A 27,923-nucleotide genomic window follows, 5' to 3' on the forward strand; every position below is an offset into this window, starting at 1 on the left:
CAGAGCATGGTTTTGTGTGGCTGCTGTGACAATGAGAATAACCTGGTTTATATTAGTTTAGTAAGCAGGAACACCAGCTTCAGATATTACCATGAAAAATTAACAATGTTAGTTTCCAGTTAATAATAACCATGTATACATGTCAAATTTAGATTTTAGAATGGATCATCCAATCAACAAATACCTAATTCATTAAATTTAACAATTAACATCTATTTTCATCATTTGTCCATTGTATAAAAATTGTTTTTTTTATGTTTTGATGAAAAAGTTTGAATGAAGAAAGTTGTCTTGCAGCAAGGGGCTTGTAATGTAAATACATTGGGCCAAAAATCAGGTAATTTAGCAAAGAAATAGGTTTAAAGTTACTTGATCACCTTGATTGAGAATCAGGGCATGCTAGTTGCTAGTTGTTGAAACGCTTTGATGAGTGAGTATTACGTTTGGCGCTTAACAGGGAATGATAGTTGTTTTCATATGAAATTTGTTCCATATTCCATTTTTCAATTTGACTTGTTTCCACCTCTGCAATGTTGTCTTGAGTGTTAGATATGTGAAAAAATGTACTGGCCTGTTTCAATAAAACATGCTTTATTGATGCAAGGTAAAAATATCTGTAGTTGTTTTATTTTTATTTTTTTTTTTCAATCTTAACATTTATCAGCAGCAATTGAGAAACTCACTTGTTTTTAACCAGTTTCTTTACTTGAGTCACAACGTTAATACTCATCTTGCATACAGTAAAAAAGTTAAATCATTATTTCAAGACAGATTATGTTTTCTCGTGTATTGTCAAAGTTTCTTTTTTAAAATCTTAAACTGATGTAAATATTCACACTGACGCAATCACACTGAAACCCACACGCACACATACAGATATACACACTCGCTCCAGACTCAGGCAAATTAAATCAGGGCTAGAACATGTCTGGCTCAAGCTTCCCCTATCAAACTGAATATACAGATCAATAAGGTAGCACACTTGGCTCCATTTACTGTCATGCATGAAAAAGCTCGGATTCAAGTTTACCAACAGGAGGCGTCAGTGTGTGCTTTAAATCAAATGTCAGATTTATCTATGACACCTGAGCAGGTCACAACCTCCTCCTGCACACATGAACATTATTGCATTATTGATAGGCGGCACGCTGAGGTGGCCAATTCAGCTAAAAACTCAAAACATAAAATAACATTTGATAAAATAACATTAAAACCAAATCGAAACGATCGCCTAAAATCGAATATATTGTATGTACAAAAATAATCTCACCACTTCTGCAATGGTGACTCTGTGTCTGAAAGGTCCAATTAGATCAGTGTGCAGTCAGTCTGTTATCTAAATGTCTGCGAGATCCAGACTTATAGTCATATATTTTTCTTTTTAAAAATGTGTTGGTTATGTTAAGTATGAAGTTAACTGAACTGGGCATTAGAATAAATCTAAAAGTGTTATTACACATTAAAAATTAGATTCAAATCAGTAATATTAGGATTTAGTGATTATATTAAACATTATCAATCATCTGTAAATGTAGTGAATAAGGACTAAATTCAATGGCAGTAAGCTACCATATATGGTTTTTAATGATAACAGTTTGGTTTCTTTTCGATCTCAGCCTACAGAGGCCAAGCTCTCCACACAAACAGTGTTTGTAGCTTTGCAGAGATATACGGTTACTTGGAGCACATGAAAATGTGCAGTTTGTCTTGAAATGTGTCAAAAATGTGCGAGAAATTATTAACCCAAAATTCTCTTAAGTTAATGATTGTCTTTACTACATATTTGGCCATTTAAGGTACAAAAAAAAGTAAGTTAACCTCAAGGTACAATCTTCCAGGAACAGTTTCATGAGTTGTTATTTTCTGTGTGAGATATATTAATTACAAAATGCTACATTGTACTGACATGAAAACTATGCTATGTTGTTCATTTGTAGAATGGCACTGAACTGTTCACACAATCTAGGTTTACAGCACACTTACATACAGTAGGTCATTGCTGTCACAACAACAGCAACACACTAGCTGCACTGCAAAAGATCTATAGAAATCATTTAATCTCATATTCAGTTTTTATCTAGCATTATGAAAAAAAAAGAAAGAAAATCTGTCTCTGGGATTAGATTACTGTCAATGCTGAAGTACCAAAACCCACCGGAAGACTGCTTTCACCTTTTTTTTATACAATAAACTGTTAGAGTGGAACACTAGATTAAATGACAGGCATTTTTTGCAGTGTGGTCCTTGTACTGGGAAGCAGCGTGGAGCCTGCGGCCCACCAGCCTCCATGGCCCCGTGACGACAGCTGCTGGTGATTATTTTCATCCTAGTATCCTGCCTCTGTTAACTTGAAGTCCTCTGCTGCTTGAGAATATCATAGATGTCGTCCACTTTGCTTAGTCTCTCAAAGAAGGGGATAAGATCGAGGAGCTCGGTGTCTGACATGTCGTCAAACCAGGACGCTACAGGAACCTGCAGGATTTGAAAAGCAGGATATGGTAGAATCAGAAAAAAACTTAATAGTATACCATAATAATTAATGTTAACAAGGAAAACTGCTATAATTAAGAGATGCTGAATAATCAGTGTATTGCAGAAAAAGAAATATAAGCAGCTTACTGCGTTGTCAGGGTGGAAGATGTAGGAGGCTGGGGAGTTGTCGATGATGATGACCTTGTTGAGGTCTCTTCCTAAACGGCTCAGGTCTTTTACATAGTTCCCTTTGTGGAAGACACACGACTCCCGGAAGAGACGGCTCCGGAAGGCCCCCCATTTGTCCAACAGGTCCGACACAGGATCTGCGTACTACAGCAGCAGGAGAAACAGAATGGCTGTCTATAAATAGTGCTGAGCTATGTTTGTACATAACTATGGACATACAGTTAATATGTATGGATGTGTTAATTTAAAGATAAGATAAGAAGAGGAAAGAATTTAACCATTTTGAAAAAGTAGATTTATAGATCAGAGGTTAAACTTGCATTAAATTTCCATTCATTTTCTATCCCGCTTATCCTCTAGAAGGTCGCGGGGGAGCTGGAGCCAGTCTTGGCTGACATTTGACGAGAGGTGGGGTACACCACCGGCCAAGTCGCCAGTCAGTCACCTACAGGCAATTTAGAATCGCCAATTAACCTAACCTGCACGTGTTTGGTCTCTGGGAGGAAGCCAGAGCACCTGGAGAGAATCTTTTGGAGGCACGAGGAGAACATACAAACTCCACACAGACACCCCATTTACATCTGGCATTAAAATGTGATCTGTATCTGGATACGTTATCTGGACAAGGGAAAACGCATGTTTTTGCAAAGCGTAAATGCACTCAGAACGCATTGTGATACAATCTGTACAGTGTGATGACATTCATAAGAAAAAATTTTGAAAAAATCAACCCAATAAGCTGAAAGGTCACCTTCCTGCCAGCTAAAGAAGACCCTGCAAAAGCTACAAGTAGCTCGAAGTCTTCTTTAGGAAAAAGTGATTTAGAAAGGAATGATAGCAAGTCCTCCAGCTCTGTTTGGTACATTTGCATATTGAGATGCAGGCACAACTGAGAGAACGAGAATACATTTTAATACCAGGTGTAAATGCAAATACACACGGATTGAATGTCATTATCCAGACAATATATCCAAATACATATCACATGTTAATACCAGTTGTGAATAGGGCCAGTATAGCCCTGGCCGGCCCATAGGTTTGAACCCAGAACCTTCCTGCTGTGAGGCAACAGTGCTAATCACGACATCACCACATTAAAAATGCATTAACCAATTTTTAGCTAATGTGTTAGCAAACAGTTGTCTGTTTAGACATCCAGCAAACATGGAGCAACATTATCACTGAAAAACATTGTTGATAAAGAGTTGGCCATAAAACCAAAACACTCTCAAGACCTTGAGGAGATTAGAGTTGGGTGATAATTATTCATCACTATGAGCAACATCTTTCACATACACATAGTCATTTGATCCATTGTTTATATAAAAATATCGATTATAGCGGCTTTAAAACTAGAGTTGAGGTTTGACATGACCAACACTGCATCTGTGTAATTTGTGTGCTGGTTTGGAGATGAAGCAGAGGGAACAGCCTCCCTATCAATGTGCAAAACTGTAACTTAGTTATGCATATTGTGCATTGGTCTGTTAGTAATAAAAGTACTTTACAAGATGTTTTTTAAGTAAGCCTTTTTTTAACTTGCCCCTTGCACAATGTGAGCATGGCATGCATCGCCAGCGGAGTGAAAAGTGACATGAAAGACATCAGAGCAGCATTTGATTTCATTCAATGCACCCAAAATATACCCAATAATACCGTCAAGTGCTTCAGACAAACATGGCTAATAAAGCATTATATATATATGTAGGTGTTTTTCAGTGTATAATGACTGACCGAATGCTTCTCTAAGTCAAGGATAAGGTAACAGAGTTTGAAGTAAATGATAGAGGTTAAAATATCTGTGCAATCTCCTGACAGGTATCGTAAATATATCTGGTGTGAGGGTGTATGTGTTAAGTCGCCTATAAATCACATCCAAAAATGAGGCCGGGCTTCCAGTAATTCTAAGCGTAATGTTTTGAAACAACAGGTGTGACTTTCCACATAAAGTCTGGACAGGTGGACACTGTTTATATCCATTTGCCATATGCCATCCAGTCTGCATTATGCTGTCAAATTATAACAAGCGGATACTGTATGTGGGCTGAAAACAGCAGTCTGACCTTGGATAAACTTGCGGTGAACAAAACACACTCGAACAATTCTCCCATCCTCTTGAGGAATTCATCAACGTGGGGTCTCTTTAACACATAAACCTGGGTGGAGACACAAAAAAAGGACATGAATATGAAATCTGAAATGAATGAGACCTTTTTATTAAATTAAAAGCAGAAGACCAATAGATGCCCTCATATGCACCTGTGCTCGCTAGTCAATTTAAACATAACAGAGCCAGGTATCTATGTACGCTAAATTATGTTGTCTCTACTCACTTCTGTCATTATTCAGAGAAAAGAAATAATAAAAAATGTATGGTGTCACCCACTGTGAGCTAGGGTTGGGTGATGCCTACCGAATTGGAATATGACAATGTCCACAATGAAACATCACAATGGACGATGATATTGTTGTTGGTGGGGGCAGGGAGGGTAAAACATTACCTTCACTTCACCTGGTTCACTGTCTCCACTGCTGTCTGTCTCTCCCCACCCTCAGTGAAGCACAGAGAGCAGAGGACAGGAGAGAAACTAGCACAACCATAAATGACAGCAAAACGCAGTAGACTCTCATACTGAGCTGAAATGAAACGAGTGCACATAAATTAGATAAATAACATAAATAAACGTAGTCTCTACTGCGTTTTGCTGTCAGTGGTGGAAACAGTGAACCAGGTGAAGTGAAGATAACATTTTACTCTTGTTGATGACGACTACACTCGTTACGTTACTGTAAGTGCAATAAAAGCTTTGCAAGTAAAAATCCAATAAGAGTAATAATTATCAATGTAATCTGTGCAAAAGAAGAACAGAGTAGTCGATGACTGTCAGCCATTGTCCATCGGCCCAACCCTACTGTGAGCATTGTTTCCTTTTGTATGTCGATAATTGTATGTTGCTATAGTGACATTAAATTAATGCACAAGTAAAGCTGTAATATTTAAATGAACAAAGACTTCCTGTAAACACCCCGACAGGACTTCATAACTACTTCCACTAAGATGCCGGCGGCCTTGTTTCTGAACCAAGTCATCCCGAATAGGCTTTCCCCACTTTTAACAAGCCTATCCTGGATTACTTGAAACAGACCCAGGCCCTTTGGACAACAAAGCTCCTCTGTCTTCTGGCAGGCCCAGCAAAGCAGACTGCAGTTACCCTTTAAAGCCTGCAGGGAATAGTCACTGCTGTTGCCATGCGCCAATGAACGGGGCATAATATGCGCCACAGACCGAGATTGATGGCCAGTGATTTCTGAGAAGCCTGCCAGGGTTTCCTCATTTCGTCAGGCCACTGAAATAGCCACCTGCTGCTTGGAGCCATCAACAGAGCAGGCTACAGCTACTGTCAGGGTGCACAGTGCACAAAGATTTTTTTACTTTTACCCCTTTATTTTTGAGCTTTGGATGGTGTATAACACATATTCTGGTTGCTGGTATGTTGTATTTAAAGTACAATGAGAATCAGTACTTATAAAATTGTGCTCTGCATCAATCCTGCTTGCACAAACACATCTTTGGGGCTTTTAGCAGGAAGTCTAGAGAGCATCTACAAAAGCGTAACTTCTTTGATGGCTGCTTTATCCTTCAACATTAAAACAACATGTGAGACAGACAGCCAGTTAAACATATCAAGTGCATACCTGGTGAACTGTTCCATCAATTTCCACTGGAATGATAAAATCAGCATTGTTCACTGGCTGTCGAAAACAAAAGCAGGAGTATTAAACACACACACAAAAAAAGACAAATTTTCAGATTATCTTCAAAGAAAACCAACAGTGGCCATTAATTAGAGGAGGAGATGTGTTACATAGAAGACGCAACCTCAGCGTCTTGTAAATAACACAACACTGCAAATAACATGACTCTTGTTACTTCCATCACTGAAATACAGGCATTACAGAAAGTGACAAGGCTCATAAATATATGTGATTTACGTAGGTGGTTATCACACAGGAAATATGCCTCTCAAATGTTAGCATCATCACATGCATATTCTATATAAGGCATGACACCATGGCCTAAATCGGTATACCATGAGGTAATGCAAGCGAGGCCGAATGAGTTTAACATCAATCATAAACAGAATGTTTGAGTTTGCATTTACAATTAATTCACAGTATTTCACAATGTCGTCTCCTGCTGATTCAAATGTTTGAATAACACATGAGTTAATTAACTAAATTTTCTTTTATGATTTCTTTGTTGTTGGGTTTTTTTTGGACTCAGATTCCACAGGTATGAATTTGTGGCAATAATAGTTTGAATTCGAACTAAAGCACATTCTCCAGTGCCAGAAATACAAATGCTAATCCAGTTTCTCAGTGTTGTTTCTGTTCTGGTTTAATTCTTAAGTATTTTTGCCTTGTTAAGAGTTTAATTTTCTACACGAGCAACTCTCCATTATTTTACAGTGAGCAGGAAATGTACACTCAGTCAGTGTAAGCTCAGGGGCTAAGCAGCCATTCCAACACACTAACCCACTTCCACCCCCCATTTAGAAATAACTGATTTGCTATGCATAGCAGCAAAGCTTTGAAACATTCAATTTGTAAGTTATTATTCACTTTTAAAAAGAAAATATTTTTCCTGGCACTGAAAGTACGAGGAACCTATTGTTTCTGTAAAGATTATTATTATTATTCCCCTATGCCATTGCATTTTTGAGGGGCTTGGGATGCTCGAAAACTCACAAGAATTGACACACACGTCAGAACTGGTGAAAACTGAGAAGTTCAGTAGTGATTGGGCTCAGGCATGGCCAGTGGGCTGCAGAGCGCCCTCAAATGCAGGGCCATGTTGGGATAAGGTTGCTTGGATGTTCGTGAAATTTGGTGGGATCATTGCTCTCATCATTCTGGATACAGATACATATTTTTTTTAAATGTTTTTGCCTGACAAGAAGTCAGCCATTTTGGATTTTGTGCATCAATTTTGATTTTACGAACACATGCCACATGAACATGTTTGATGCCTTTAGGATACACAAAAACTCACAAAACTTTGCAGCCATGTTCGAACTAGTAAGTATTTCGATTTGATATTACAATTGGGTACGGGCATGGCACGTCAGCTCTATAGCGCCCTCTTATTACTTTTAGCATTTTTGAGGTGTTGCAAATGCATCAGAAGTGGTGTAACTTGATTTCTGATATGGGTCTTGGGCTTGGTTGTGCCAAAATTGCTCTAGGGTGCCCCCTAGAAAATTTCAAAGTCAAAGCCCCCGCCTTTAAATTTCAATTTTAAAAAAAGCCTCTTTGTCAGCCATTTTAAATTTACTGTGCAATTCTTTTGCACTTTGAAGCCATTTACAGGCATTGTATTTTAACAAACTCCTCTTAGAGAATTAACCCGAGTGACTTAAAATTTAGTCGGTGACATCTAAAGACCTTTGTGATGCTAAATTGCAAAGCCCTTGACGTTCCGTGCCAGTCAATTTTGCCCAAAACATGAAACAGGAAGTTGTTGTAACTTGACTTTACATTGTCCAATCTGCCCAAAATTTCTCATGCTTGTTAAGAGTCCAGGCCTGAACACATCTACATGTCAATATTGAGTCACAGTCATAGCGAGACCTACTGACAACAGGATGTTAGCCTTAAATGCTGTATATCATGTGTAAACCACATGACATCCGATTTACATGAAATTTACATGGTGTGGTTTACACATGATATACAGCAACATGATGTATAATTGCACATTTATGCACGAGGCACAACAGCGTAACTTTAAATTTCCCAACATGCTGGCAGGATCAGTCAGGATCTAATGTTAATTAATGTTCTGTGTTCTTCAACACATCCAAAAGGTCAGCTGTTACACACACACAGTCCAGGTTCATTCAGTGAAACTGTTTGGAGTACAGGAGCCGTCCTCCTGATAAATCCTGAGCTCCATTATGTCGAACAACGCAGCAAAACTAAAATCTGTAGTCAGCAACTTGACAGGACAAAGGAAACTATCCAGCAATGTTTAGCTTCTAAAATATTTTTTTTTAGACAGACAAGCAAAAAACAAGTTATTTTCTGGTTTTGGTTTAATTGCTGTTCCAATTGCTGATTTAGAGAGGAAAATAGGTTACGGGAAGTGGATTTTGTTTTTTAAATTCACATGAAAATGGAAAGAAAAACAAAATAATGCATCTCTTTATCCTGTTATCAAAAAACTTGAACACAACTTTGGATGGAGGGCTCATGGACTGGGAGGCAATGCCCATCCCGTGCCTAGCGCGATGGAAAATAGAGGATGTCAGTTGAGTAGGCGGTCTAGTGCATACACACTGCTAAAAGAATGGGGTCACATGTGGCCCAGATCACCTCTGAATGTGGTCTGAGTGATCAGATTTCAATGCATCCTCAGTGTGTCTTGGGTGCGTTTACACCTGTACTTACAGCTGTCCGCTTGTGATTGATCACCTAAGATGCATGTTAATGCCAGGTGTAAACAGGACTATAGTTCATCAAATGTATACTCTCAGTCCTGCTAAGAGTGAGCTCTGTTTGGGGCTCCACTGAAAACACCCCCTGAGTACGTTATTGAAACTGTTCGCACCAATTCATTTTGAAAGAACAACAACCAATGGTGAAACTCCAACACTGGGCCGGTCGACCAATGGTGAAACTTCAGCCAATAATGATTTACTTTCTATTTGGATGTTCCAATTAAACGAAAATATATGTTGACATATTTGGCCTATTTTTTTATTACTTGGAGGTTGAACTGGTAACAGGTTGTGTGCTTTACATAGTAATGGAGGCAGTTAACAAAACATTTCTTTCCTAAAGAATTCAAAGTGGGAAATCTTTAGCTGTAAAAAGGCAAGTAAGCCACCATTAACAAAAGGTGGGCTTGTCTGACTACTCTATGGCAGAACCAGACAGATTCTGCATGAGGTTGTCTATAATTTGAGTGTAAGATGTCTTATGGTTGATACTTAATGCTTGACTATTCGGCAATGTACACTGTCAAGCAACTTCTTTGTGCAGGTGTGCTTAATTTTTTTTTTTTTATTAGTTGCATATAAAATGTGACTGTTTTCTATACTTTTCAGAAAAGTCACACAGCTTACTAACTCTCCTTTACCTTTCACACACAACCAACCCCGAAACTGTGTTATCTCATGCTATTTTTAGTATGTGTGTCAAACTTATAATGAGTTTTATTATCCACCTTGTGTTAAACATGGAATTCACAGAGTATGAGCCTGTTTACACATAGCTAGTGGCGATATCCAGTGACATCCTTAAGGACACTCTGTGATCTGAGAAGGACTAAACACCACATGGCATTCATTACATAATTGGTCGTGACACAGGAGCCTTGACTTTTGGCATTGATTACTTTGTTCACTGAATGCTACCTTAAAAGGTATCAAACTGATCAAAAGGAAGGCAGTTATTTGTAGACACAATGTAAAACCAAATGTAGTCTCTGAAATCATCTTTACATACAGTGTATTACTATTAATGTTGATATAATAATTTTATATATGATCACTTTGCTAATTATAGCGTGCAGAGATTCTATTTCAAAATGTGTTTGTTTTTTTCTTAAAATCATACGAAAATACACTAATTATATATAGATTATTCAAGTTAGTACTGTATTTAGAAGCCATTTTTTTTTCTTTCAGGTTATATTAACATCTTTATTGTTGAGAAAAATTGTTGGGAATTTTTACCTAAGTGTAGTGGTACATTATAACTACCAGCTGAGTATTTAGCAAAGTTCTTTAGCAAATGTATTTTCCTTTGTAGAAAATCTGATCTCTTAATCTGATTTTAATTGTTTGTTTTATCTAACTTTGATTTTAGGGTGTAGGTGTTTTTTTACATCAGGATTCCAAAGCATCCCATATGTGCCACCATGTGTTTATGTGGCACATAGGTCTAGTTCCGTAAGTGTAAAAATAAGTCATGTGCCTTCTACAAATATGCAAAATGATGTAGCGTAAATCCCTTTGCTATTTTTGCCTACCTTTGGCAAGTAGATTGTTTGCTTTGATAGTCAATGTGGAAGCCTAACAGCAGATTCTTAATGTGTGCATCCTAGCATTTTTTGTACTTACAAGCCGAGAGAATTATAAAGGAAATAAGATTTAAATATAATACAATTTATTAATTATTTTAAATAAAACATTTGCAAACAGTCCAGATTTCCAGGTGACTAAGTAGGCAAGACAATTATTGTTACCCATCTTGATATACTGTATATCCATTCAGATAGTTTGATGGTTGAATAGCATAAATCAAGATTTCCCAAGAATTCTTGCCAAAATCGGCTCCCCTTTCCCAAGAAAAATAACTGCAGGAATCCAGGATTTTTAGTATGTATGTGCTTGTGTGTTCATGTGTTCAAGACAGAAAGGAAAAAAGACGCCTTCTCCAAACCTCATTAATGGGAGCATGCAACTGTCATAACTTAATACTAAGCTTGCATTGCCAAGAAAACTACACCATAATACAACTTTTCAGCTTAAGGAGTTTCTTCCAGTTACTTTTTCTGCTAAAATCGAAGCTTACTGTTGAGCTGTGTCGCACAGTATTTTTTCCAATTTAAATAGAAAATTTTTCAACTTTCCCCCCCTAGTGTTTCCAAGTGGTATTATTGTTTGCGCCACTGTCGCAAAGACAACCGGATTGCTTTCCTTTTTCTTCAGAGCTTAACTGTTAGCTCCATGAAGAAATGATCAACACCACTTTGAAAATATCATAACAGAATATAGTAACTTTCATCACTGCTCATTTTAGAGAGGCAACTGCAAGAAAACATGTTCTTTGTTTAGATTATTAAACGGACAACGGATCATTTGTTTGTTTCTGGCTGCTAGCGTTAGTTAGCATTTGCAACATGGCTAATGCTAGCTACACTAGCTCATAATAGCAGCCAGAAACAAACAGTTAAATGTTCATTTTGTCCTGGCTGGCTCCTTGCAGCTCCTGATTTGTTTTCTGGCTGCTAGCGCTCGCTAGCGTTTGCGGGAAACAATATGGCTAACACTATCCTCTTCCTCTTTTGATTGCGAAATGGTTGACACACTTGCTTTGTGCCGCAAGTCGAGCCTGGGAGTTCCCAGGAGATCGTACCCATGACAGACAGAATTGCGAGGCTTATAGGGAACCAACACAGATAGTGTCATTATTCTATAGCCATTACACTGTGCAATCAACATTTACTTCATAATGATAAAGTAAAGCAAAAAAGTTGTCTATTTCCACTTTAAGTGTGAATCAAGCAGAGTGCAAAATCTGTAAACAAAATTATGTAGATGGTTCAGCACGTGGCTTAATCAGACAAGCAGGTCTCTATCACTAAATCACGGTAGAGAGGCATTTAAGAGGTGGAACATAACATGGCTGCATGTGATGGATTTCATTTTATTGCTACTGCACAAAGGAATAACCTCAGGTCAGCACTATAAAGATGGTCAAAAGCTTATACCTTATGACCTATTATCTGTATTTAAAATTGAAATTTCATTTATGACAAAAAAAATCCTGGTTTTCTCAGAGAAAAGTAACATATTGCTAGGAGAGTAAAAATTTTCACAGCCCAGAAAAAAACAAAAAAAACCAAACTGTGGCAGACAACATAGTTTGACTCCACTTACTCACTCGCACCAATCCAACCATGGGACACAGAGAGGATTGAATTACAAGCAACATATACACGGCCAATCACCAATTTTTGCTAGGTCTGACTAATTTTTCTACAGACAAAACAAATAAATGTGTATTTTTTAATTTGGTGAGCTGTCCCTTTAATTGTCTCTTTTGAATACTTTTCATTAGAAATATCAGTATATATAACGGTGTATGCTAGTAGCTGATCATCTGTCAGTGACCCCATAAGGTATACAATATACAGTATATGTATGAGAAAGTAGGTGTAGTCACACAGGACAACTTACCTTAAATGAACTATGCACTAGTGTTTCATCCAAATCAATGACCACACAGATCTTCCCTGCATCATTCGATTTCATCCGTGGGAGCAGTGGTTTTGCTGGTACCTGAAAATAAAAAGTGTTAAAAGAGTTAAGACCTGAAGCTCATTTGTAGAAAAGTTTCCCATCATTAAAAAGCTCTTTTAAGTTTTCAATTCCACAATATGAGCAGCAGCTACAATGTCCGAGTGATTGCTTTAAACATACACTTGATATTACCATCTCAATATGTTGTTCATTGTATGTGAGTCTGTGTGTCTTGTCACTTAAGAGACTGAATTGTGTTGTGGTGTTCTGATGATGGGTCACAGGAAACCCTGGATGCTACAGCTGCTGCCACGGTGATGGAGCATGTAAATATCACCATACTGTGTCTCATCCTTCAACAAGTGGTCAGAGATCAGTGTTTGTTAATGCGATTCCAATTCTAAAAACAAGTTGGTATGACCTAACAAGCTGTTTGTAACACTGAGTAACTCATGCTTGTGTTTGTCCCAGCGGAGTGAACGGCCACGTGATAATAATGGCAGAGCTGGAGTTTGACACAGATACTGTTCAATCTGCCAAGCTGAATACTCCTGTAACTTGTTGACTGCCACGGTTGGTAGTTCAGTCTTAATTGTGTCAAAACAGACAAACAGTATTAACAGCACATTTGCCTTGATTATGGGATAATTTAAAGTTTCACCCACAGTTCTGAAAACACAAATTAATTTCCTCCAGTACTTCACAGAAAAGGTGCAGATACTTTACTACTTGTAATACCTGCGGTGGAATGCAGTACTCGCATTCACAAGGCTCATAGGATTCATCGTCGCTGTTCTCCTCCTCTGAATCCTCCGTCCTGTTGACTTGCGTGTGCGCGTCTTGCTCTGGGACGACACTGTGAATAATACCTTGAGGTGGTGAAATTTTATTTAACTCACAGTCATCGTCTGATTCTGGAGTTTGTTCCACAACAGAGCAGTCCTCATTCAGTTCAGTAACGTCAGTAATTTCAAATCTGACTGTTTTGAACTCCTCCGGGCAAATTTCAGGGGCTTGAACATCCTGTAACTGAGTCTCTTTTGGGGATAAAAGGGCATCTTCTCCCTCGTTCCTAGAAGCATCCCCATTGATTATCTGCTCGTATGAACTTTCTTCCTCAACAAATCCATTCAGGGCTTGTTTGACAGATGACTGAATGCTATTGATCTGATATGCATAGTATTCCTCAACACCTGGATCATACATCTCATCTTCATCATCTGTAAGCGACCAATATGACTCATTCTCTGGAAACTCACTAAATTCTTTGTCTTCATCACTGTAGACTGTATCAGGCTGCTCGTCTTTGGGTTCTTCTTTGTCATCTTCTCTGCCATCAGTAACAATTGTCTGTACGTCATCAATCATGGAGTTATTCTCATCAGTAGATTCATAACTTTGTGCAACAAAGATACTGTCCTCATATGCATCACCTTCAACAGAGATGTCTTCTGCACACGGCGCACTCATAATCTCATTACCAGAGGACGGGCAGACCTCGGCTTCTTGTTCATTAAAGATTTCAGAAGCATAATTCTCAGATGCACAAGCTTCTCCATCAGAGGTTTCTTCATCCTTTTCTGCCTCAGAGTCCACATAATGCTCTGCATAAAGGGCCTCATCAAAAGCAGATTCATTTTCTTCAACTTCTCCTAAACTTGATTCTGATTCTGCTTTCCATTCTCCAGATTGTTTCTCTGACTCACAAGACTCATAAGAGGTGTCATCACTCGGACTTAAGTCTCCCTCTTTGCATGCTTCCTCAGGAGCATCAGAACATGCATCAGTCTCCTGTTCATCGATTTCCTTTTTGATTTCTTTCACTTGTACCTTAGCTTGCTTTTCTTCAACATACAGGCGGTCATGGATATCTCCCCCATCAAAGCAGGAGACGTAATGCTGCTTTTGTGCAAAAGCATAGCCAAAATAGTCAGATCTGTCAAATAAATCGAAGTAATCCTCAATAACAATATCAACAGTGGGAGTTTTCGTCTGATCGTTATAATTTTCATTCATATTGCTTTGCTCTATGTCTTCGTCGTCATCTTCAAAAGATTCCCACTGGGTCTGCTCATCACTTGAATCTTCCTGAGTTCCTTTTTCAGATTCACCAGATGAATCAGAGGAGGGGTCAGAAGGAATACTGCCATCAGGACAAGTCTTAAAGGATTTGGTTTCAATAGATGAGCAGTCTGAGGAGGCATCTTCTTCAGTGTAAAACTCTGTGCTGTCAAAGTTGCACTGCTCTGATGCAGCACATTGTTCAGTTGTTTCATACTCTTGGTTTGTTTCAGAATCTGTTTCAGAGTCGAAGTTTTCTTTAGCGTCCAGGTGTTTCTCAAGGCATTCGCTTTCAAGGGAAACATGTTCACCGTCATCAAAATAAACTTTCACAGGTGTCTTGAAATGCAATGAATTTACATCTTCTGTTAATCCGCAGGACTCTTCATCACTGACCTCTGTTTCATTTTCCTCATCCTTTTCTTCAGGCAGATAACCCTCATCATCATCATCTGTGCATTCAATTTGATTTTGAATTTCGTCATACTCACAAAGTCCAGTGCCACCGTACAATAGGTCCACTGAATCAGAGATGTTAGGAGTGAAACCTGACATCTCACATTGCTCAGAGTCGTCTGTTGACGTGTCTGACTCAGAGTCAAAGCACTCAAACTGCTGATCAGTAGGTTCGTATTGTTGCAGTAACTCGAGGTGGTCTGCACACTCGAGGTGGTCTGTGCACTCAGGTATGAAATCAGACGTTTCACACTGCCCAAAAATGTCACAGTTCACTGCCAATTTATCTGCCTCAAAGTCAAAAGACTCAAACTGTTGATCAGAGGGCTTACATTGCTGAAATAATTGGAGGTGTTCTGCACAGTGTTCACAGCAAGAACTACATTTGGAAGCTACGCTATGATTAGCACAGTGCTCAGAGGACTTGCAAGGTTTAAAACACTCACAGTGCTGAGCACATTCATCAAATGGCTGGCTTAACCCTGAAGTTTCACACTTATCAAGGGTCTTGTCAGATTCAAAAAATCCATCACTTGATGAGTATTGCTCAAAGCTCTCGGTGAGTCCATTGCAATATGTACAGGATTCAGCCTCATCTGTAAAATTTTGATTCATGTCGAAATGTTCCACGCAAAGTATAGAAGGGTCCATGTCTCTGCTGACAGTCTGCTCAGTATATTCCACAAGGACCTCCAAGTCAAGCTCAGCACTTCCCTTTGAAGGGCTGGTTAAATCTTCAGCTTCTGTTAACTTGGGAACCTTGCATTGTTCAGCAAGCATGGCTTCAGTAGACAGCATCTCTTCGCAAGAGACTTCAGTTTGCTCAGTGTTTTCCAAATACATCATGAAAATTATTTCTGCACTATGTTCACTCAAGGTTTATACTTCATGTATTAGGTCAGGGTCTTGCTGTCTCTAAGGATCCTGCAGAGTCCAAGTCCAAATGACTGCCAGGTAACTGTAGGGTCCATGCAAAGTGGATATTCTCACAGCTGGTGGGGGGAGTCACTGAAAGTGCAGCCCTCTTGAAAGAGTAACAGCAACAGGAGCAGCATGCACGTTGACATGACAGGTTGTCACAACCAAAACTGAGACTAGCACTTGACTCGACCCTCCCTTTGCCAGAGACCGGGCAATTTATTTTGGGAAGACGTGACGAATAACTTCTGGAATATCAAATCTCTATAAAAAGGCTGAACTAAGGCATAAATTTGAAACTGACACCTGAGAACGTCTTGACCACTTGATCTCTGGTCCATAACTGCCAAAAGCCATGTTGTTTTCCAAGAACATATTCAGTTAAACCATAGGAGTTATTGTCAATTAACAGCACTGTCTTAGCATAAGTAAACATTGTGAAAATTCACATTTTCACATTCAAGCACCCGTTACACAATAATTCATTAGTTTCAACGGATAAACTATTTTATAATTGTTTATGAGTTTATAACATTAAACCTAATGAATACAAATCCAGAAAGGTTTGCTAGGGGCACATACTCTTAATCGCTTGACACCATATTTGTATTACAGTGTTCTACTGTAACACAGCTACTGTTGGTACCTCAGTAGCAGATGGTGATTTTACAAAGCACAGATCCTCCAGTCAGATGGCCGCTTCGGTAACATTTACGCTATTTCCGCCCTTCTTGTGACGCAGTCATATTGATTGATGTCTGAACATGGAGTACTTTCCAACACTGCAGTGCATTAGCTCCCAGCCCAGGAGAGATGCTCTTGTAAACATGAAAAGCCTTGAGCCAGGAAAACATGTGTTTTACACATCACATGGCTGTCAATCATGCAAACCACATGCTGCTCAAAGATGATGAAGAGTGGGTGGGGGGTGAGAGAAAGTTAATATCATAGGGAAGGGTGAGAGATGGACTTACTTTTGACAGGGTCCCATTTTCTTCTACCAATAGGGGGGCATTGTTTTTTACTGGAGGTGGCTCTGTTTCCTTGTGACATAGACAGCAGAAGAGACTGTGGAAAAGGCCTCTGCTGCGAGGCTTCTTTGAGGAGGAAACTTCACTGGCACCTGGAACAGAGCGTGACAGAGGAGAAAAGAAACATAAGGCATGATGCTCATACTTTCCTAACAACAAACCATTCCCATTTACTGATTTCAATACCTCAACTCAGGGAAGTGGCTGCTATTGACTCCACTACTCTTTTATTTTTCAATTTAAAATCTATAAACCAGTGGGGATCATTCTTGCATGAGTAGCATCAAATACATGCATACTACATACTATTTGGACTTTTTTAATACCAACTTTAACTATTTTGTTATTTAGGTAATTGTGTTGCTAGAGTTTTATGTAATCAGTAAGCAAGAAATAGTATTTAGTGTGTTTCTGGCCAGGATGCAATCCATCTCATGGCGTCAGTATTAGCACCCCTGCTGAGCCAGTGCATCTGATCGGTGCATCATTCCTGCAGACGGAAGACTTCTGTCAGTAGGACTCCTGCTGTGTTCTGACATGTTGTGTATTTCTTGACTATGGCTATTTAAGTTGTGCAGCAAAAGGTTAAAAGACATTGCATAACAAAATATATGTCTACATTTCAGACCCAAAGATAGTCAGGTGAAGACATCCTGGACCAGTTTCAATTCCAATGCAGATTTTGTTGTTCTAAATACCAGAAGTTTGCTTAAAAAGATCACAGTTGTTTCACTACAGAATGATTGGCATTGAACATATTTAAACAAACCATTTTTATACCCATTTCTCTTGTTTATTGGTTGTTCAGTGCATATTTTTGTGATAAATGTGCAAAACAAAACTGCCACTGCAATACTTCCAGAGGAACGGTAGATGACAGTTTTTTCTATACTGCATAACATGAACAACATTAAGAAGAAGGAATGTCATGCAGTAAACACTAACATATTATTTTACAAGTATTGTATATATTATGAGCACTTTTACCTGCTGTTTCATAGGACATCAGCCAGGATTCTTTGACAAGACTATTTTTATATTAAAGGGCACATATGCAAATTTATAGGTCTATATTTTAATCTGGGGACCTACTAGAATATCTTTGCTTGATTTATAGTTCGAAGAACATACTGGCCGCTCTTGCTCCTGTATCTTTAAGGTCGCCCTCCCAAGGAGCCCACTCTGTTCTGATTGGCCGGCTCTGGAAGCTGCCCCTCGGGAGACTTCCGCCGGCTCCGGAGGCTACATCAATAAAATCGTGAAACAAAGAGTAGTAGTGACATTTCACTACTTCTCGCTCTTTACTCGAAATGTCAACTTCTCAAATACATTCATACATGCTTGAGCTAAAATCCGACCCAAAATGTGAGAGTATATCAAGGCGAACAACACGTGGAAAGACCGGAACGGATGGCCATTTATGGGAATGCGTGACAATCTGACATCAGCTTGTTGGAAAGGTAGAAAAAAAACATTGCAAACGAAGCGTTCGGAGCAGGTTGAAGTCTGGGCTTTTGCAGGGAACATTTCTACATACGTTCACTTCAAGTTTTGGAACTTTGACCATGTTAACATAGATATTCGACATCATAACATTATATAAATAACTAAATCACAAATTGCATGATATGTTCCCTTTAAGAACTTTTAGAATCACTGCTACCATTAAGTAAAATCAAAAAACAGGCTAAATCAGTTTATTATGTTGAATTGATAATGACCATATCTTAAAAGAAATACAGATTTTGGAGACTTTTTGTCAAAATGTTTAAACTTTCTGTACAACATTTCTGTTTTTCCTTGTGTTATCTACCTTAACATCACTAACCACATGATATACTAACAGCTATTGGCAAACAAGTGGTAGAAAACATCCCACCAACTGGTGTCAGAGTGATGTGAGCCGGTGTTTACAAAGAAAGAAAAAACTCTGACGAACTAGCTGAGCCAAGATGGCCAGTCAGAGCTGTCAGCTCAGGCATTAGCATGCCGCTCAGACAAGACTAAATCTGTTGCCTCAGCATGGGGTGCAACACGGACCTGTCAGCCTGCTTTGGGTGTAAATGTGTGAAGACCACAAAAGTAGCACCGGTGAGCAATTGCACCAGGCAATGAATAAAACTGCAGAAACACCAGACAATGATAAAATCAAGTTGTTTTTTTGGGGTTTTTTTTGTAATGCTATCAAATGTTTGTTTACATCAGTACATGCTGATATTTTGATTTTAAGACCAGCACGCACAAAAAAACCCCCAAATTTTTCATCCATAACTTTCACCTATAACTCTTAAATTGGGGCTTTAATGTGTTCTGTAGGTTTACTGTGTGGATGTGTTATGTAGCATGTATGACGCTTGCTGTTTTCATCACCACATTATATTTACTGTATTTATAATAATTCCATGATAACTTAGGTTAACAGCTGGGAAATTTAAATATAGAATACAAAAATCCAAGAAACCTGAAAATACCTGCCAAAAGGACTCACAAATTAGTGAATATACTCCATCACACATTTATCAAAGACTAACTCAACTCAACACACAGAGGAAAACTGCACTTCTGATTCTGAATTAAAAAAAAAAAAAAAGATTCTTTATATTCAACTTTTTTGACCTTTCTACTCAGCCTGGTTTCAGCTTCATCCCCTGAGCAAGTCTGACCTACTTTGAAGTGTTATTCCCAGTGGCTTTGGCCTGTTGACCACTTCATTCAACTGAGGCTGAAAGTGGACGAAGCCTTTAGAGAGTGGTCATTATGGCCTGGGTATGCTGGTTAGGACATACCTCACTGGTCCCAAGATAAAAGCTTTGTGTGCAAACACGTGTGAGGGAACTGGGCAGGTGAGGCTTGTAGTGTTAAAAAACATCACGCTGCTCGGTGCATTAACTCTTCTGATATTACACATCAGAGTGCTTAAAATAGCCCGCCAGAGCAGCTGCTGACAGCGGTTAATGATGAGACTCTATGTATATATATAGTGCTGCATACTTACACCAGGCCATAAACAGTCAAACTAAACCTTGTTGTGTCACTTACAACCAACAGCAGGAAATGGTTAAGCTGTGTGTTTACACTGTGCACGCATGCTTCAGTGCATTCATAGAAATTAAAATAATACTAAATTAAACCACTGACATTGTATATTCTACAACATTATATCATTCCTAAAGCTTCCTAATGAGAACATCCACATTGCAAAAACATAAACAGACTTTGAGGCTGCAGAGATGGCACTGGCTCCTGATGGAATGAGTGAAGACCCAAAATAAGAGGAGGTCACAAAGTGCAAACCGAAAGCCATTTCAACTGCTTTCATTTTGGTTTCTAACATGATGCAGGAGATAGATGAGATGATTTGATATCCACACAAGTCATCTGCAAGATAACCGTGTGAGAGGGCAAATACAGGGAAATAGCAAGCCATGGTGGTTAAAGTTCAAACAATTCTTTGTTTGTTTGTTTTTTAGTGTCCCTGGCCGGATTTGAACCAGGTCCACATCTAACCTCTGGGACACCAGGATGCCCCATTGTTTAAACTTTTTTAAAGGCATTTCTATTTAGGAGTCAAAATAACACCCATTGTTTGAGTGGGTGTTGAATGCATCATTTTAATTTTAGCATAAGTAGTGACAAAAGTTACTACATCTATGAAAGTGAACAACAAGCAATAATCATTTAGCTTGAAATCTAAGATTATGGGTCTTTAGTTGCAAGAAAGAGACTTGTAGTTGAAAAATGGCTTGAGGACAAGATGTCAATCATCAGATTCAATTCTCATGTCAAAAGTTCTGAGTTGCTAATTGTCCTTACGATCATGCTCATTATGGGATACGTTTTTGTTTACTGCAGCGGTCAGCAACAGCATAAAACAGGTGGGACAGGTGTGGACACAGTCCATGTTCACAAGCAGAAGAACCTATTTACGATTAACATTAGCTAATTAGCACTAAACATAAAGACAGCTGAGACTGATGGGAGTGTCTTAGGTTTTTCAGGTATTTGGTCACGAGGGGGACATGAATGTCTGCAGGGTCCGAAATTAACACCCACCATGGGCCAAATGCGGGTAGATTTTCTGTTTGGCGATTAAATCTTAGAAGGCTATCCGCCACGCTGCTCGGTAAATATCTGTACCAAAATAGTCATGAAATAAAATATCTGGCACGATGGCTTGAAGGAAATTACTCATGTTTGTCTCTATACAGTGTAGACACACACACCATATGTGTTTTTTTAACGCGCATCTAAACAGTGCTGTGAAACTGTAGAAGCGCTCATACCGATACTGTGTCTACAGAAAGCAGAGCGTGAGCAGCACGTTTAGCAGAGTAGCAGCTGCAGCAGCAGCAGCGAGTGCCCCGCCTCTGTGTCTATATGCATGTAAAACTGTACATCAAAACTGTACTGTACAGCACTTTGCTCAACCACAGTTGTTTTTTTAAATGTGCTCTACAAAGAAATCTGATTTGATTATGTTAAAATCATTTTGCTTCAAATTTTGCTCTGGCTTCTTCTTTGAGTTTGTCCTTTTTTGTAACACAAAAAGGCAAGACACCAGATGTCTGTACTAAATTTCATTGCAATACGTCAAATATTTGTTGAGATATTTCAGTCTGGACTAAAGTAGTGGACGACCAACGTTGCCATCCCTTGAACCCCGCTGCTAATGTGGCTAAAAATACAGTGGAAATGTGACATGGAGGTCCCATTTTCCCCAACAGAATGGGACACAGACGTTAGCAACTACAAATGAAAGTGTATGAGGTGTGTTATTATACTGTATCAAACTATGCTGATATAGCTCTAATGCGGAGGGTACATTGATGCACTTGTAGCATCGTCCACAGGTAAGGACGACATACCATGCACATCTATATTTCTATATAGATACTGTATATAGAAGTCTATATTTTTATTCTGGGGCTGAAAATCTTTGCATGATTTACAGTTCAAAAAACTCCTTATTTATCTTATACTGGCTCCTTATGCAGCAGCTCAGTTCAGCCTCTGTCTAAAACAGGCCGTTTTAGCTCCTGTCTATTTAAAGCCCAACAGCGTTCTGATTGGTCAACTCCCCGAGGCTGTGTCTCAGCCGAGTTTCGGTGGCTCCGGAGGCTATGTAAACAAACGACAGTAGTAGGATATAGAAAATATCATAAGTGGACAATGCAGATAACCCACGGAGCAACCTTAACAACCACAGGAACAAAGACTATCAACGGACGGCCGTGGGCCTGGGCTTTTGACTTTCAGGGAGCATTTTTACATACGTTCACCTTAAGTTTTGGAATCTTGTTTAACACAGACATCCAACATTATAACGGTAAATCACAAAAAGTATAATATGTCCCTTTTAAAAGATTTTGGGCTGGTGTATTTGAAACCCTTTCATGTATTCTTATATTATCCTCTGTCCAATAGTTTGTTTACTTGGCTCAAAAATGGACAGTATACAATCTGTTACTGTAGACTACAGCTCTATCATCAGTTCATTGATAAGTGATGACAGGAAAACCTGCTCCAAATGTGTTCAGCATTGGGGCACCAGCGAGTACAACATGTGTTGTTAAGTCTGTGTCAGGCAGAAAGTCACCTGTGAAGTCTGTGCAGACAATGTTGATATGTGTCGGTCAGTTCCTGATCTGTAGGTGGGTCATTTACACTGGATGCTGGACCAGGGGCAACCTTTTAACACTGATACTGGACCCGTATTAAAGGGCAACACGATGATCATAGTCCCTGCAACCAGATTTTAAAGTGCAAGGGGGAAGATACAAGCATTTCATTTATTGCACTGTTGTGATTAATTATTTTGATTATTAAGGTCCACATGTATAATTAGGTAGCAAAAATGTGTAAGAAATAACTAACTATTCTGCAACCCTTCTTTTACATTCCTCACACCTCCCCGTTCAAGAGGCTGAGACACTGATAATGAGGTTACAGCATTTCCGTGGGCCAGCAACGACCTCGCGCCACATCAGCATGTTTTAGCCTACTTAGTTGAAAGCAGGCTTATCTGGGACCCTTTCAGGCTAGGCATGCTGGTATACTTGGCTGCTTCTATTCCTATCCAGACACTGAAAGAATTAGGCCTCCCACGACCGACTTTCCGCCGCTCTGACACCCGATATTCTGTTACAATCTGACAACTTGCTTCGCGCCCCTCCAGAGCAGATGGTATGGCAGGTTCATGGCGGCCAAACTTGTCTTAGGTCAGGTCAGATTTTCGTTCAAACATTTTTGCATCTCAATGTATCCACTTTACAGTCCTCGATTCCTATGACAAAAAAACAACTGTAGTTTATTACAATTACAGTTTCTGTACTGACTTTAGTGCACAGGAAAATATTATTTGTTATTGAATTATCTAGAACAGCGCTGTCACTGCTATAAAAAGAAAAACATATAAACACAGACATTTTATGACGAGTTTATTGAGTTGAACCATCTGCAATGCCCCAATTGGCTGCGGCGACTCATGAAATGAAATTAAAGAAGGGCAGAAGACATCTCCTCTTTCCTTTTTCTTTGGCCCCTAACTTCTGTGTGGCAGCCATGTTTTGGACTCGTGACCTCTTGGCAAAGAGGAAGTCATCTGAGACGAGGCCGGAGTTGTCTTGTACCATGGAACACATCCATCCAAGCTTGTACTTGTAAACTGGACGGTGCTGCCACCTTCTGACTGGATTCAGTTTTACAGCAGAGTCACTGCACAGTTACAGTATGCACAGTTAAACACTAGCTGGGTTGCACTGGTAAATGAATCCTTTATCAAATACTATTAGGTTTACATTTCAACATTTGCAAGAAACTAAAGGCTAAAATAACTACAACTGTCTATCACCTCAGAAGGCAGAAACAGTTTTTAGTGTCAGCCTAACTAATGTTCACAAAATGAGCTGCATCATATATGAAATGTTCATTAAATGTATCCGACACATTCAGTTAACAGCTGTAGTCTCACCATCTACTTATCCAAATACTGAAGGTCCTGATTCAGACCAGAGCAGATTAAAATGTTGATATCATATGAATCAAAAGGTTCTTAAAGTGATGTGAGGTGATCAGCTGATCATTTCTCTAGGCGAGAGTTTCACAGTCCACTATAAAATGGAACCAGCTGTTTGAACACATCCCCACTGGATAATCAATTTAACTATTCAATTACAAATTCAGTGCCTCTTATCATACATTGTCTCCTTTCATTCAATCACCACAGACTGATGGCTGGCTCGTGCTGCTACTATTTTTCAAGTCTTATCAAGTCAAAACCATCTTCACTATCTTCAACGATCGATTGTGAGAACAAGTACATGATTGGAGTCACAGAGATAGTTTGAAATCTAACCACGATTTAATAAAACTGACAGCAACGACATCTCCAAAGAAGAAAGAAAAGAACTGACAAACCTCAAATCTTCAACCCATGTTCATAAAAAACTATGAAAACGGCCATATTATGCATGAATAATCTCAATTATATGAGCACTTAATTACTGAATTGAGTCTAGATGTAAAATGCTCCTGACTTTATCAACATTTTCAGCTATTAAATACTTTGCAAGCAGTATATATGATATTGTTATAAGCTAATAACTATAGAAAGGCCTTAAATCTGAGTAAACGAGTGAGAATTCTTCCGTAAAAAACTGTAAACTGAAGAAAATAAATGATTTGCTCGACTGAATTTCATTCACTGACAATTGAAATGAACCTTGAACCTTGAAATATGCACATTATTGATCCCTGTTGGGAAATTTTTCCTCTACGCTTTCGGCCATCTGTGAGGAAACAGCATCCAACTGTCATCCTGGCAACAGCAGGAATATTCCCGATGCTTCATCTTTATATCTTTTGGTTTGGGAGGAACGCCGAAGCACACAAGTTGAACCAAGGCAGATAAACTCAGGACTTTTCCTCCTATAGAGAAAACAATGCTATATCCACTGAAATCCAGGTGATATCACTTATTCAGATATCTGGAATGGTCTATCTTTGTGGCACCGACACTGGTGACAAGCAGAAGTCTGTATAGAAAAAGCAGACTACTTGAAAATGTCATGTTAGGATGGAAGTGAGCCTGCTAATAGAGAATATATTAGAGCATAATGACAAAGAGAGAAATAAGGAACATTTTATAGAGATGAGACGATTATATGGTTTCCCTGATACGATCTAATGAAGCTAGAAGTAATTAATCTAGTCTGGGAACGCTTCATTCATCGTCTGTATTGCAGGATTACGCTGAGCTCGATTATGCCACAGGCTTTAGTCTCAGTTCTCTGATGCCTGACCATGTGAGAGTGCAGATCGTTTCCACAAACACTGCTCAGTGTTCTTCTGTGGAAATAACAGACTCACTGTATTTGTGAAGTCTAGGACTGAGATTTATGCCAGACATTTGGGAAAACACCAACAGTATCAGTTCAGTATCATAATTTGAGGGAAATAAAATGTCAGAAAATGGTGAAAAATGTTGTAACTGTTCCCAGAGCCCAGGTTAACGTCTTCAAGCGTCAGTTTACTGTCATAGATAACTAAAGAAATATTCACATTTTAGAAGCTGGAATCAGATAATTTGGACTTTTTTTTCTTCTTAAAAACGATTAACCGACTAACATCATCTAATAGTTGGCAACTAATCAATTAATCGACTTATTGCTGCAGCTCAACACTATAATATATTAAAATAATATAACACAGTCTGCATACCGAGTACTTAACGTTTAATACTTTCAGTACATTTAGCTGATAATACTTCGGGATGGGAGTCATGTCTTGTAAAGCAGAGAGGTGAAACGGTTACCAGAAGAACAGTCATCTAACAGGTCGCTGCAATACTTTCTCTTTCTGATTTGAATTTTATTTTTTAGGAATAACTTGCAGTGTAATATAAATACAGTCAAACAGAAAATAGTAAAGATCTACAAGGAACGAAGGAAGGAGGACATCTGTAAGAAACTAAAGCTTAGAAATTCAAATCAAAGATGATTATTATACAGAACCATATAAAATTTAATTTATAGAGAAGGCATAGGTCCCTGTGTGCTCAGGTAAGAGCTGCTACTTTACTGCTGGCAGATATAAAAATATTCCTGAAGAGCAACGTTTATGTGTTTTTTGTGATCTTGGTGTTGTGGAGGATGAATTTCTAATGTATTTCATTGCCTTTTTTACAGCGATTTGAGGAACTATTTGTTTACAAAGATCCAGTTGAAAGATCCTGGCTGGCTTTATTTTGTGGTAAGCAAGATTTATAGGAGATGCTTAGCTGCTAAGACAGAGAACACTGTATCTATCATAACAGGACGTTTCTTCCATGTAAACTAAATATTCAGAAATGTCCTCTTTTTAAATCTACAACATAGATTGAACATAAATTATGATGATCTGTCATGTGGCCATCCTAGTTATTATTGTTTAGTGTATTGTAGCCCACATGGACTCTTAAATAAACAAACCAATCAATCAGTCTGTACTTTTACTTGCGCAACATTTTCAATTCAGGACTTTTACTTGTAACTGAGTATTTTTAGACGTAAAGGATCTGAGTACTTCCTCCACCACTGGCAATACATGCTGTCATAATTATGTCCATTGTAGGATCATTATGTGTTCATTTTGCTTAAAAACACACTTCTTTGAGGCAACTTAAAGAGATAAAAATGAACTGAAGCAACTCAACTTCAAAGTCCAAAACAATAACAGTGACCTGTCAGAGCCTCTGACCCCGCCCCTTTGAATAGACACATATTTCTGATGTTTTATCGTTATCACATTCAGCATTAAGTCTACGCGGAACACAACTAAAAGCCAGCGACTCTCTTTTAAGTTTACAGACTAAACGTTTAAATCCAAATAACCACCTCTCTCTCTCTTTTTTTTTTCTTTCTGTAAATCTCCTCAGCGGCTGCCCGTGGCTACACGGCCTACCCGCAAGGCTAGAAAACTTCACTCAAAGCTAGTCAAAATGTTTGGCTACAGCAATGTCATTCAAGGGCGTGAAAGTTACTCTAAATGAGAAGGGGACGGTAAGGTGCTTCAAAGAGCAAGAGTTGACATTTGTGACACGGTGGCGTCCTGAAAGCTCCGCTGCCCGGTGCTTCGCGGACATTGTCATGCGCAGCTGAATAGTTCAGAAAACTTTCCTCAAACTCACCTTCCTCACGACAAGCCGCATTTTCCTCCTCCTCTCTTCTTACTTGCGTGATTATCGACGGCGAATGGTCCATAGTATTATCAGTCACTCAAAGGCAATGATGTTAATACTGTATAAATTTAGTTCGAGGAGTTATGGCCAAAACAAAAAAAAAAAAAAAAAGTTTTTATATTTTGCCACTCCCTGTCTGCAAACACGCATACTGAGCGTAAAAAGTGAAGTAACAATCTAGAGAAAAGAACAGCGTACAAAACAAACCGTATCGGTGCAGGCTACCTTAAAAAAAACAAAGGTTAAAAGTGTCTAAAAGTTTTTTTTTTTCCTAAAAGTTAGACGTTGAAGAAGTTCATCAATTTGACCATGCTACCATGGCTTTGACGGTTTCAAGGAAGCCCCGTTCTTAAAGCCACAATGCAGCTGTGAAGCTTTCCACGAAATGTCACCGGGGCTTTTAACGGTTTACTCGTTTTTAGGTGTATAGTTATTGAGGTAAATGTTGTGGGGACGTTTCATTTGTTTTCTGCTTTTCTTCGGGATAGTTTTCTTAATTCGGCGATTAAAAACGCCGAGACACGTCGGCTTAATTTTCGTGTTAATAGA

At 38.8% G+C, this 27,923-nt stretch overlaps 1 protein-coding gene across 2 annotated transcripts; it reads right to left on the bottom strand.

Annotated features, from left to right (window-relative positions):
* Positions 1 to 267: 267 nt before the first annotated feature.
* Positions 268 to 27,735, bottom strand: LOC137192404 (carboxy-terminal domain RNA polymerase II polypeptide A small phosphatase 1-like). 2 transcript variants are annotated; one of them, XM_067603076.1, is made up of 7 exons: positions 27,324 to 27,735; positions 17,102 to 17,250; positions 12,630 to 12,731; positions 6,358 to 6,414; positions 4,725 to 4,817; positions 2,620 to 2,805; positions 268 to 2,472 (listed from the first exon to the last, which is right to left on the bottom strand). In XM_067603076.1, exons 1-7 carry the CDS (start codon positions 27,394 to 27,396, stop codon positions 2,344 to 2,346), a joined length of 789 nt encoding a protein of 262 aa, XP_067459177.1. In that variant the 5' UTR covers positions 27,397 to 27,735; the 3' UTR covers positions 268 to 2,343. The 2 variants fall into 2 exon arrangements, with proteins under 2 accessions (XP_067459177.1, XP_067459176.1); XM_067603075.1 differs by lacking the exons at positions 17,102 to 17,250; positions 27,324 to 27,735 and adding an exon at positions 13,431 to 16,317.
* Between the last annotated feature and the right edge of the window lie 188 nt (positions 27,736 to 27,923).

Source organism: Thunnus thynnus, chromosome 11 (assembly GCF_963924715.1).
Source record: "Thunnus thynnus chromosome 11, fThuThy2.1, whole genome shotgun sequence".
Taxonomy (NCBI): Eukaryota; Metazoa; Chordata; class Actinopteri; order Scombriformes; family Scombridae; genus Thunnus; species Thunnus thynnus.